The sequence below is a fragment of the Trichosurus vulpecula genome, chromosome 1 (assembly GCF_011100635.1).
Source record: "Trichosurus vulpecula isolate mTriVul1 chromosome 1, mTriVul1.pri, whole genome shotgun sequence".
In the NCBI taxonomy this organism is placed as follows: domain Eukaryota; kingdom Metazoa; phylum Chordata; class Mammalia; order Diprotodontia; family Phalangeridae; genus Trichosurus; species Trichosurus vulpecula.
This window is the reverse complement of record NC_050573.1, coordinates 48,167,742-48,180,472: the sequence shown is the minus strand read 5'-3', so window position 1 is coordinate 48,180,472 and position 12,731 is coordinate 48,167,742. Positions and strand designations below refer to the sequence as shown.

The 12,731-nt window shown below is 42.2% G+C and overlaps 1 protein-coding gene across 1 annotated transcript in view; it reads left to right on the top strand.

Moving 5' to 3' along the window:
- GALNT9 (polypeptide N-acetylgalactosaminyltransferase 9) overlaps window positions 1–12,731 on the top strand; it is a 300,725-nt gene that overhangs the window by 250,980 nt on the left and 37,014 nt on the right. Inside the window, exon 7 of the mRNA XM_036767915.1 lies at window positions 9,744–9,929. Coding sequence (XP_036623810.1) covers window positions 9,744–9,929 — 186 coding nt within the window. The remainder of the gene's footprint in view (window positions 1–9,743; window positions 9,930–12,731) is intronic.

Below are 12,731 nucleotides of genomic sequence, written 5' to 3'. Positions count from 1 at the left end.
AAGTATATACAATAGAAATACAAAATCATTTTCATCTAGGGGAGAGGAACAGGATTATCAGCTGGGGGAGAGGGAGAGAAAACTGGCTGCCTTTACCTTCTCAGGTCTGAGTTATGACCTCTGCTCCTCCAACCCCAGCAGAGACCAAAAACCGCTTTCCTGGCATGGGAAGCAAGAGTGATTCTCAAGAGGCTGTTTGTCATCGGGAACATTCAGTTCTTAAGTTTGGCCCTAGTAATTTGTTCCTAGGAGGAAAAAAGAATGGTCTTCTAGCTTTTTGTGGGGCGGAGGCAGGGTGAAGATGTTTACCTAATACTGAGGTTTGATTGGAGTCTAAAAGAGTGGATGGGCTCTCCTGGCTGCAGGCAAAATCGAGGCACTTTTCTCCTGAGGCTTTCCCAGTGAATTAGAAATAAAATGAAATTCAATTTTGAGCCTGGCAAACCTGCTGCTTCTCCCAGGGGTGGGAGAGGAGACAGTCTCTCCATCCAACACAGTGGGGGCTCCCCAGGGCACATCACCAGGGGACAGGAGAAGTTGGACCCATGGATCTGTTCCTGGGGAATTCCCCTCTTCTTCTCATTTTAACTTTTGGAATTTCCCTTGGGCTTAGCTTAGATCAAAGATCTCTGGTGACTGTAAAAACTTTAATAATAATGATAATAAAATTCCAAATGAATCTTTCTTGTCCTTGGAAAGAGCCCTGGTTCTTAGCAAAAAGTCAATGATAACTTCATGGGTAACATCTTGAGCTTAAAAATTCATCAGCTTGCGGTTTAGAAACATAGAGGTGCTGATGAAGGAGGTCCATAAATCCATAAATCCAGGAGGAAAGGGATGCTACAATATAGTGAGAAGGCACTAGATTTATAGACAAAGGACATGGGTTCCAGTTCCCATTCTGCCACTTCCTAGCTGTGTGATCTTGGGCAAGATGCTTCTACTCTCTAGGTTTCAGTTCTGTCATTTATTAAATGAAGTGGTCCTACTTCCCAGGGTCAAACTCCCAGACTTGGGATGGAGGAAAGGGAGATAGCAGGGTATGGCTTGCAAAACTCTCCCAGTGACCACAGGTTGGAACCAGATTGAAATGTAATCGGGAAACGTTTAACAAAATAAATAAAATTAAATTTAAAAAAGAACATTAATTTGTGGTTTTCTAGATCAAAATTAGGTCCATTTCTAAGTTGAGTTTGATACCAATTAATCAGTCAACAATTAACAAGCATTTATTAAGTTCCTAATATATGCCAGACACTGTGTTAGGCACTGGGGATCTAAATACAAGAAAAGGAAACAATTCCCATTCTAATGGAGAAGACAAGTACAGGTGTGTATAAACAGAATAAATAAAAAGACAAATTAAATACAAAGTGGTTCAATACAAGGGCACTTGTATGGGATGGCACTAGCCATTGGGAAAATTAGGAGAGGCTTTGTGAATACCCTTCCCTGAAGAAAGAATGGAATTCTAAAAGGTGGGGGTGAAGAAGGGGGCATGGGCAAAGGTCAGGCCCATAAACTCCATACCTAGCATTTGTTGTTATGTCATTTCACTTGTATCTGACTCTTTGTGACCCCATTTTGGGGTTTTCTTGGCAAAGATGCTGGAGTGGTTTACCATGGCCTTCTCCAGCTTATTTCACAGAGGAGGAAACTGAGGCAAACTGCGTTAAGTGACTTGCCCTGGGTCACATAGCTAAGAAGTGTCTGAAGCTAGATTTGAACTCAGAAAGATGAATCTTGTTGGTTAAAAGCCCAGTTCTCTATCCACTGTGCCAAGAGGATACCCCAGTAAGTAAATACAAAGCATGTATTATCTGAATTAAGTTATATCTCCCCCTATAGTATATTTCTGAACACAAAATGGCAAGTGTCTGAAGCCGGATTTGAATTCATAAAGATGAGTCTTTCTGATTCCACGCCCAGTGCTCTATCCACTGCACCACCTAGCTGTCCCTAAGCCATTCATTAAACTCCAAAGTGAGGGGAATACTTGTAGAGGTCCAACCCTTTGACTACTTAACCAAACTAACTCAAGAAATTCAAGAACGTATTGGATGGATATTCTGGCCATTCTGTAGCTGGGGATGGGAGTCAAGAAAAGGAGAGGAGCAGCCCCTAGCCTCAGGGAGTGCATGGCTCTAGCGCTGGACAGAACCTTAGAGGCCATTTAATCTAACACCTTCGTTTTGTAGCTGAGGAACTTCAGAGAGGTTGACTGTCTTGTCCCACATTCACCTAATGAGAGATAGAAATAAAATTTGAACCTAGGACCTCTGCCTTTTAACACTTCCTCTCATGTTAAGCAAACTAGCCACAGAGAGAATGAATAGAGACAATTATGAGCAAGTGGTAAATTTTGCAGTAAAAATCCAGCCCGCATTTGTCAACCCCATTCTCATGAAGTCCATCCAACCATCTCCTAGCTGTAAACACACTGTCACTAATGACTCTGAAAATCTCTCCTTCCTACACTGCATTAGCAGCTGCTTCCTCTGCATCTGTAATTGAAAACAGGACTTCCTTTCAGCCTTGTCTGGATTTCAAACTTGGTTGTCTCATAACATGCCTCAGTAGTGCCTAGGGCAGTCAGATGTTGCAACTCATAATCTCACTCTGAAACACCCCATTTTGATGCTCAGCTCTTGTGTGGAGATGGAATGGATTAGGGGCCATTTCCCCTACACAGAAATACAAACTACGTTTATTTAAGCTACTAAAATTCAAGCCTGCCTACCTCCTTCTAGTAAGCATATGTATTAGCTTTTTCAATTATGTTGGTATTGTTTTAGTTTAAATTCTATTTAATTTTTTAGCTTTAAATTGATATAATCATAAAAGCTTGGAGTTAAGAGGACCTTTCATGATGCACTTAGTCTAAACTGTCCCTGAACACAATCTATACAAAATGACAACATGCCTGACAAGGAGCCACTTGACTTGGGCTTAAAGACTGAGAAGGAAGCTATTGCTTTTGTTTGACTTTGGAACAGCCCTAATTGTCATGTTCTTCCTTGAATCAAACCTATTTTCTTGTTTGCAATGTCCCCTCACTGCTCCCGATTCTTCCCAGCAGAGCAAGCAAAGCAAACTGAATCTTTCTCAGGACAGCCCTTCAAATACTTGAATCTGGCTCTCCTATTCCCCCTGTGTCTTCTCTCCTGCAGGCTATGCATCCCAAGTTCTTTGCCTTTGTCCTTCTTTGCCTAAGTTCCAAGGATCTTCACCAACCTGATCATCCTTCTTTGGAGACTCTCCAACATGCCAATGCCCTTCCTAAAATGTGGTGCCTAGAACTCAATGTAAGACTCTACATATTTGTCTGACCAGGTCAGAGTGCCCTTGTCTCCTTAATCCTGGAAACTTCATCTCTCTTAATATAACCCAAGGACTCACTGATTTTCTTGGTTGTCAGATCCTGCTGTTGACTCAGATTGAAATTGGAGTCCACTAACACTCTCCCAACCATTTCCCCAATAAACAGCTGTCTCTATTGGTGAAGTCCTCTTCACTATAGCATGCTGCCTCCTACTGTCCGTTTAGTAGAATGTAAGTTTCCCAAGGTCAGGGACAGTTTCTTTTTTGTCTTTGTATTGCTAGCATCCATACCCCATTTGCCTCGGTTTCCTCATCTGTAAAGTGGGCTGGAGAAGGAAATGGCAAACTGTTCTAGTATCTTTGCCAAGAAAACCCCAAATTGGGTTCACTAAGAGTCATACTCAACTGAAAAATGAACAACAATAGAATATAATAGAAAAATATACAATAGACTAATTAATTGTGTGTTCTTTATAATAACAATAATAATAGCTAGCATTCATATATCACTTTAAGATTTGCAAAACCCCTTACATATATTATCCCACTTGATAGGTAACCAGTCCTCCCAGCTCCAGAGAGCCCTAAGGATGACTACTCCAGCTGCCCAGTATCGCTGCCCCCAAGTGTTAAGGACCCAAAAGCTTTCTGGATATATGGCAGAATCCCCTGATGGTCTTTAAAGTCCTTTCGGTTTCTAGATCGATGATCCAGGGTCCTACAGTCAAAGCCATATTTAAGCCGGAATCCTTAGTACGATACACATTTCCTAAAACTGAGGAAGGCCGCCCCTTTGTCCTGTTCTGATCTGAGTTGGGTGCCTGGGTCCCCCCTGGGTTGCATCAGGGAAAAATTTATTACCAGTGTTTGCCGGGAATTTATGGAGGGGTTAAACTGTTTCCCTTAAAGCTGTGGTTTTAGAGCCTTTTAAATTCTCCGTTTTGCATAAGCATCAATCTCCCAGGGAGCTTAGAAGGAAATAACTCTGCCACTCAGATAATGTATTGGTCCCTGGTATCAAAATATATAAAAAATTACAAGGTCATTAACTATCACGCAGAGAAGAGAAATGTGTTGCGGGCTGCAGGGAGAATTCCAGTCTGGTTGAACCGGGTCGGAAACAGTGAGACTGTGTTCTGCATTCATTGTCCTTTCACATCAAGACATTCTTATTCTATAAGGGAGAGAGAGACAAGAGGAGAATAATGTAGTGGAGAGAGCAATGGACCCAGAGTCAGGCCAGACATGAGTTCAAATCCCTCCCCCAGTCCTGACCTACTTATTAACTATGTGACCCTGAGCAAATCACTCTGAACTTCGGGTAGCTCATCTGTTAAATGAGGAAAATAAGACCTGTACTACTGAGTTAATGGGATTGTTGTGAAAGAGCTATACTTTAAAGCACTATATAAATGTCAGCTATTATTGACTTAGAGCTCTCGGGTTAACAGGACTGCTAGCTAGAAGGATGTGCGCGGTACGAGCGCGCGCACACACACACACACACACACACACATCACCTCTGAACAGACAGTCAAGATTCATTGATTTGGACTACATAAAGATGGTGTAACAAAATGGATATGAAGCCTAGAGTCAGGATGAGCTCAAATCTGGCCTCAGACGCTTGCTAGCTATGTGACCCTGGGCAAGTCACTTAACCCTGTTTGCCTCAGTTTCCTCATCCATAAAATGAGACAGAGAAGGAAATGGCAAACCACTCCAGTATCTTTTCCAAGAAAACTCCAAATAGGGTCACAAAGAGTCAGACACGACTGAAACGACTGAACAACAACAAAAGATGTGTACGAATTAGAGAATGAATGTGGGTACATATGTTTTCCTTTAGTGCAGTTCAGATTAACATATTATTAGCAAATGTCTCTTACAGAGGGAATTCCTGTTCAAATATGGTTTTGACTAGAGGATCTCAGAGAACTATCATTTAATCAGTCAGTCAACAAGCATTTTTAAGTGCCTACTATGTGCCATGTATGGTACTAAGTACTGTGAATACTAACAAAGGCAAAAGGGAGTCCCTTTCTTCAAGGAGCTCACAGACTAAAGGGAGAGACAACATGTAAGTAATTAGGCACATACACAAAGGCTATAGATGAATCTTAAACCCAGGTTCCTCCAGACACCAAATCCAACACTGTTCACTATAGTGTGTGCCCCTAAGACTTGATCTTGCCATCATGGGACTCACCATTCGGTTAAGGGTGTCAAGACATAAACATAGGTAATTATAATATAAAGTCCAGTTCAGTTGAGGCAGGAGCAGGGAGCAACAGGATCCCAAGGAGGGAGAGCTTGCTTCTGATTCAGAAAATCAGAGAAAGTTCCCTAGAGGCAGTAGCAATGGAGCAGGGCTTCGTAGGATGCATAGAGTTTCAACAGGCAAAGATAAAAACTTGGTGATTCTAGGAAGAAGTAACATGGGAGTCAAAGCGTTAAAGACAGGAAAAGACAACATGAATTTGGGAAAGTGTGAGTCATCCAGTTTGAATGACTGGAATATTGAGTCATAAAATGATTGTGTTTAGGAGATAGGAAGAAGCTACTATCATAAGCTGCATCTGCTGGGGTACAGTGGAACTAGGCTGTAGAGAGGCCATAGAATCATAGAATTAAGACCTTGAAGGGATGTCAAGATTATCTAGTCCAATGCCCTCATTCTTCAGGAGAGGGAACTCAAACCAAGAGAGATACAGTAACTTATCCATTCGTAGGGATAATTAGTAGCAGGTTTTATGATTCCAAATTCATTGCCCTATGTTGCCAGACTCCTGGGGAGTCTGGACTTTCTTTACCAAGGGCTTATGGGAGGTTATGTAAGGTCTCTGAGCAGGGACGTGACTAATCAGAGGTGGACATTCAGAATTCTAAGACAGCATAGATGCACTAGAAAAAATGTGGAATCTCCTTCTCAAGAAGTATTTAAGAATAAAAGATGGGGCTTGTTATCACTTCTCCCTGGGAGGAAGGTAGGCTGTGCCCTATGTTACTCCTAGCTATGACTCCCACTTCCTTGGGGAAGTTCTATCTCTCCTGGGCTTATCTGAATCACAGAAGGGTTGAGAATCAAGAGGATGGGATTCGCACTTTGGAGTAACAGAACATACTGAGAGGTGAAAGAAGGCTTGTAAAGGAGGCTTGATTTAGAGTCCTGGGTTCAAATTCTATTTCTACTACTTACCACCTGGGTGGGCTTAGGCAAACTGCTCTAGATCTCAATATATTTTGTATGTGTTTATCTATGTTCATCCCATCTGCCCAATAGAGTGTAACCTCTTTGAGGGCAGGGACTATCTTGATTTTTGCCTTTGTATTATTCCCAGTACCTATTATAGTACCCAGCACAGAGGAGGTGCTTAATAAATGCTTATCAATTAATTGAGCTGGGTAACATTGGCTAATAATTATGAAAGTCCAAATTAGGCATGACATAATATATCTTTATTTATTTATTTAATATTTTTAGTTTTCAGCATTGATTTCCACAACATTTTGAATTACAAATTTTCTCCCCATTTCTACCCTCTCCCCTACTCCAAGATGGCATATATTCTGATTGCCCCATTTCCCAGTCAGCCCTCCCTTCTGTCACCCCACTCCCCCCCCCATCCCCTTTTTTCTTACTTTCTTGTAGGGCAAGATAGATTTCTATGCCCCATTGACTGTGTATATTATTTCCTAGTTGCATGCAAAAACTTTTTTTGAACATCTGCTTTTAAAACTTTGAGTTCCACATTCTCTCCCCTGTTCCCTCCCCACCCACCCTCCCTAAGAAGGCAAGCAATTCAACATAGGCCACATGAGTATCATTATGTAAAGCCCTTCCACAATACTCATGTTGTGAAAGACTAACTATATTTTGCTCCTTCTTATCCTATCCTGCTTTGTTCAATTTTCTCCCTTGACCTTGTCCCTTTTTGAAAGTGTTTGCTTTTGATTACCTCCGCCCCCATCTGCCCTCCCTTCTATCATCCTCCCCCCTTTAATCTCCTCCCTCCTTCTTTCTTGTGGGGTAAGATACTCAACTGAGTGTGTATGTTATTCCCTCCTCCAGTCAAATCCGAAGAGAACAAGATTCACTCATTCCCCCTAACCTGCCCCCTCTTGCCTTCCTGCAGAACTGCTTTTTCTTGCCACTTTTATGTGAGATAATTGACCCCATTCTGTCTCTCCCTTTCTCCCTCTCTCAATATATTCCTCTCTCATCCCTTAATTTGATTTTTTTTAGATATTATCCCTTCATATTCAACTCACCCTGTACCCTCTGTCTATATGTGTGTGTGTGTGTGTGTATGTATATTCCTTTCAGCTACCCTAATACTGAGGTCTCATGAATTACACACAGCATTTCCATGTAGGAATGTAAACAAAACAGTTCAACTTTAGTAAGTCCCTAATGATTTCTCTTTCTTCTTTACCTTTCCATGCTTTTCTTGATTTTGGTGTTTGAAAGTCAAATTTTCTATTCAGCTCTGATCTTTTCACTGAGAAAGATTGAAAGTCCTCTATTTTATTGAAAATCCATATTTTACCTTGGAGCATGATACTCAGTTTTGCTGGGTAGGTGATTCTTGGTTTTAATGCTAGATCCATTGACCTCTGGAATATCATATTCCAAGCCCTTCAGTCCCTTAATGTAGAAGCTGCTAGATCTCGTGTTATCCTTACTGTGTTGTTTCTTTCTGGCTGCTTGCAGTATTTTCTCCTTGATCTGGGAGCTCCAGAATTTGGCAACAATGTTCCTAGGCATCTTCTTTTTGGGATCTTTTTCAGGAGGTGATTGGTGGATTCTTTTAATTTCTATTTTTCCCTGTGGCTCTAGAATATCAGGACAGTTCTTCTTGATAATTTCTTGAAAGATGATATCTAGGCTCTTTTTTCGATCATGGCTTTCAGGTAGTCCAATAATTTTTAAATTATCTCTCCTGGATCTATTTTCCAGGTCAGTGGTTTTTCCAATGATATATTTCACATTGTCTTCCATGTTTTCATTCCTTTGGTTCTGTTTTATAATATCTTGATTTTCATAGATATGGTCACTAGTTTCCACTTGTTCCAAACTAATTTCTAAGGTAGTATTTTCTTCAGTGGTCTCTTGGACCTCCTTTTCCATTTGGCTAATTCTGCCTTTCAAGGCATTCTTCTCCTCATTGGCTTTTTGGAGCTCTTATGCCATTTGAGTTAGTCTGTTTTTAAGGTGTTATTTTCTTCAGTATTTTTGGGGTCTCCTTTAGCAAGTCATTGACTTGTTTTTCATGGTTTTCTTCCATCTTTCTCATTTCTCTTCCCAATTTTTCCTCTACTTCTCTTACTTGCTTTTCCAAATCCTTTTTGAGCTCTTCCATGGCCTGAGACGAGTTCATGTTTTTCTTGGAGGTTTTTGATGTAGGCTCTTTGACTTTGTTGACTTCTTCTGGCTGTATGTTTTGGTCTTCTTTGTCACCAAAGAAAGATTCCAAAGTCTGAGTCTGAATCTGAGTCCATTTTCACTGCCTGTTCATGTTCCCAGCCAACTACTTGACCCTTGAGTTTTTTGACAGGGTATAACTGCTTGTTGAGCAGAGAGTACTTTTCCCAAGCTTGAGGGGCTGCACTGTTGTTTTCAGAGCTCTTTCTACACAGCAAGCTCTGCCACACCAGCACTCCTCCTTCCCCAAGAACCACCAACCTGGACTGCAACTCAGATCTGAACAGCCTCTGCACTCCTGCTCTTATCTGCCACTTAATTCCTCCCACCAGGTGGGCCTGGGGCTGGAAGCAACTGCAGCTGTAGTTCTGTAGCTGCACCACCTCTGCTGTCCCCCGGCATGGTGGCCTAACTGTGAACTCCTTTCGCTCTGTCCCCCACAGTTTTTCCCACTAACCTTTTCTGTTGTCTTTGATGTTTGTGGGTTGAGAAGTCTAGTAACTGCCACAGCTCACTGATTCAGGGTGCTAGGGCCTATTCCTCCCAGCTCCTTGGTCTGGCTGGTCCTGGCACAGCCCATGCTGGGCTCTACTCTGCTCCACTCCCAGTTCCGCACTATAGACCTTACCCAGAGTCCATCTAGGCTGTCCTGGACTGGAGCCCTGCTTCCCTCTGCTATTTTTTGGGTTCTGCAGTTCTAGAATTTGTTCAGAGCCATTTTTATAGGTGTTTGGAGGGTCCTGGGGGAGAGCTTTAGGCACATTCCTGCTTTCCAGCCTCCATCTTGATTCTGCCCCCCGACATAACATATCTTTAAGAATCAACTAGCTTCGCTCACACTGAGTGAGCGAGTCACCTGCACAGAGCATTGGCAACCCTAGTGGTTACTGGGGGCTTCTGTATAACAAACAAAAGCATTTCCACCCTCCCCTTCCCTTACCTGAGAAAGGGTTTCCTGGCCATGTTCAAATCCCAGGTCTCCATCCTCTCTCCCCAGGTCTGGCAGTGTGGGGGCAGCATGGAGGTACTGCCCTGTTCCCGTGTGGCCCATATCGAGCGCACAAAGAAACCCTACAACAACGACATTGATTACTATGCAAAGCGAAATGCCCTGAGAGCTGCAGAAGTGTGGATGGATGACTTCAAGTCCCATGTTTACATGGCCTGGAACATCCCCATGACGGTGAGCATCCAGTGGACATGCAGAAGCTGGAGAGGGCTGAGGGAGGGGGAGCAAATTAAACACTACAGCCATCTGAAGGAGCGTTCTGTTGCCTCTAGAAAATATCTCAATCACCTACCTCTTCCTTCCCCATTTACCAGAACAAAAACAGAGTCCTGATAAGACAACAGAGGGGAAACTGAAGCAGATATTGAGTTATCTTCAGGTTCCAATTTTGGAGAGCGCTCTCAGGGCTGCCAACCCCAGAACTAAAAGCAATGGGTAGAGGTGGAACAAAATACAAAGAGGAATAATAAAGCACAAACATTTTTGGCTATAACTGGCAACTTTGGTGCCCAGGGCAAGCAGCATGAAGAGTGCCTTCAAATCAACTTTGTAATTTCATACTTAATAATACAAAAAGTAATTGAGACAGCCGAGTGGGAGGAGAAAATGAGTTATGATTAGAGTTTAGGGGTGAGTGTTATTAACAGAGCTAAGGATTGATCATTTCTTGTTTTAGTTAGCCAATCAACAACCATTTATTAGGTGTTTACTATGTGCCAAACACTGTGCTAAGTGCTAGGGATACAAAGAAAGATCCTAAGTTCAATTGTTTTAAGTTATACATATTTAAAATTTTTGGTATTGTCTACATTTTGGCACCTAGAACAAAGCTTCACTCGCTCCACCCTTTGATCGCAGCTATTGGAGACTGTAATGGGCTGCCTCATGAAGTAGCAGGAACATCTTCCCTTACCCCCACCCCCAGATAGAGGTCTTCAATCAGAGAATGAATGACCATCTGGGATGTTGGAGAGGGAATTCCCATAAAAGTTGAACTATATGAACCCCGAGGTCTCTTCCAACTCTGAGAATCTGTGTGTGTGCATGTGTGTGTGTGTGTGTGTGTGTGTGTGTGTGTGTGTGTGTGTGTCAAAGAGACAGAGACAAAGAGACAGAGGTGAAAAGGGAGACAGAGAGACCAAGACCCAGAGAGAAATAAAGAGGAAGACATAGAAACAGAAAGAGAAGAGAGAGACAAGAAGGAGAGAGATAGAGATAGAAAAAGGAAAAAGAGATAGACAAAAAGAGACAGGGACATAAAGAGAGACAGAGGTAATCAGAAAGATACATAGAGAAAGAACTGATAAACAGAAGTATGCATAGTATGGTTTCATATGTGTGTGAATGTGTGTGTGTGTTAGAGAGAGAGAAAGAGAGAGAGGGACAGAGGGAGGGAGAGAGAAAGAAACAGAGAGAAGGAGGTAGAGAACGAAATGGAGGAGGAGAGAGAGAGAGAAAGAGAGAGAGAGATGGAGACGGAGACTGAGACGGGAAGAACAAGACGTAGAGAGAAATGGAGATGGAGAAATACAAATAAAAATAGGAAAAAGAGATAGGGAGAGACAGGAACATAAAGAGAGACAGAGATAGAAAGGAACAGATAGAGAAAGAACTGTTAAATACAAGTATGTATAGTACGGTTTCACATGTGTGTGTGTATGTGTGTGTGTGTGTGTGTGTGTGTGTGTGTGTGTGTGTAATGGTGACCTTCTCTAGTGCAAGGTGGGGAGGAAGGGAGGAAGACAGTCCAGAACTTAAAATGTAACAAAAATAAATTAATTTTTTAAAAAATAACAAAAAAAAACAAAAAAGAAAGAGATAAAGACACAGAGATGGAAAGGGAGACAGAGACATAGAGACATATAGGAAGAGACAAAGAGAGACAAGGTGAAGAAAAGGAAGACAGAGAGAGCAAGAGAGACAGAGACAGAGTTTGAAAGAGGAAAAGACAGAGACATAGAGAATGAATTTGAATCAGGGCTGGTCACACCTCAAAGCATAAGCCCTCAGGCCAGTGAGGTAACTCAGGATGCTTTTATATTTATTTAAAATAGCATATTTTTTTCTTCCACCCTTTATGTACCTCGGTGCTTTGTATGTCAGGGCAGTACATAATGGAGTTGGAAGACCTAGGTTTAAATAGTGGCTTGCCTGCTTAACACCAATGTGACCTTCTCTGGGCCTCAGTTTCCTCATCTGAAAGATGGGATGATTGGAGCACCTGCCCTCCCAGATCCCTTTCAAATCTGAATTATATCATCCCATCTATAATATCTGGACAGGACTGGGCTAGTAACCTAAGGACCCAGCAGCATTTGCTTGAGATCTTCATGTTGTTCTCTGAAAAGCACAGATCATAAGGAATGGTGAGGCAGAGCGAGTGGAGGAAATTAATGCAGACACACTCTAAGACAAAAACCCTGGCTGAGTAATTTGCTTGATGTCAAACAACCTAGCAGGGAAATTCAGAAGAGGAGTGGAAAACATGATTTCCTTTTGTCTGCATGTTTTTTGCTATGGGAGTTTTCAGACCAAAATGACAAAGGAAGGCAGTCAAAAAATGCCCTCACCCACGAGCAAAGATGGAGAGAGAGCCCAGCGGAGCCCATAAAACCTTGTTTTCCATAAAATGAACTGATTCAGACAATGTATAACACAACGGTGTCCCCATTAATACTCCAGCAGGAATTTATGATGCTCTGCTTGGTTGGACAGTGTATAAAGAATGAAGATTCCTGACCCACTGAGTTCTGTTTATCTAAGCACTGCTTGGCTACCCATCCCTGTATCAGATGAAGTCCTCCTGCTCATACCCTGGGCTGGGCAACCTGAGCGTTGCCATCACTAGGGGATCAGGAGTCTGGAAACTGCCCCTTAAGCTACCAGCAAAAATTCAAACCTACTTCCCATGCTCAGAACCCATGTGAGCCCATTCGTATAAAATAGATGTATGCTCACACAATGAAATGCCTCTTC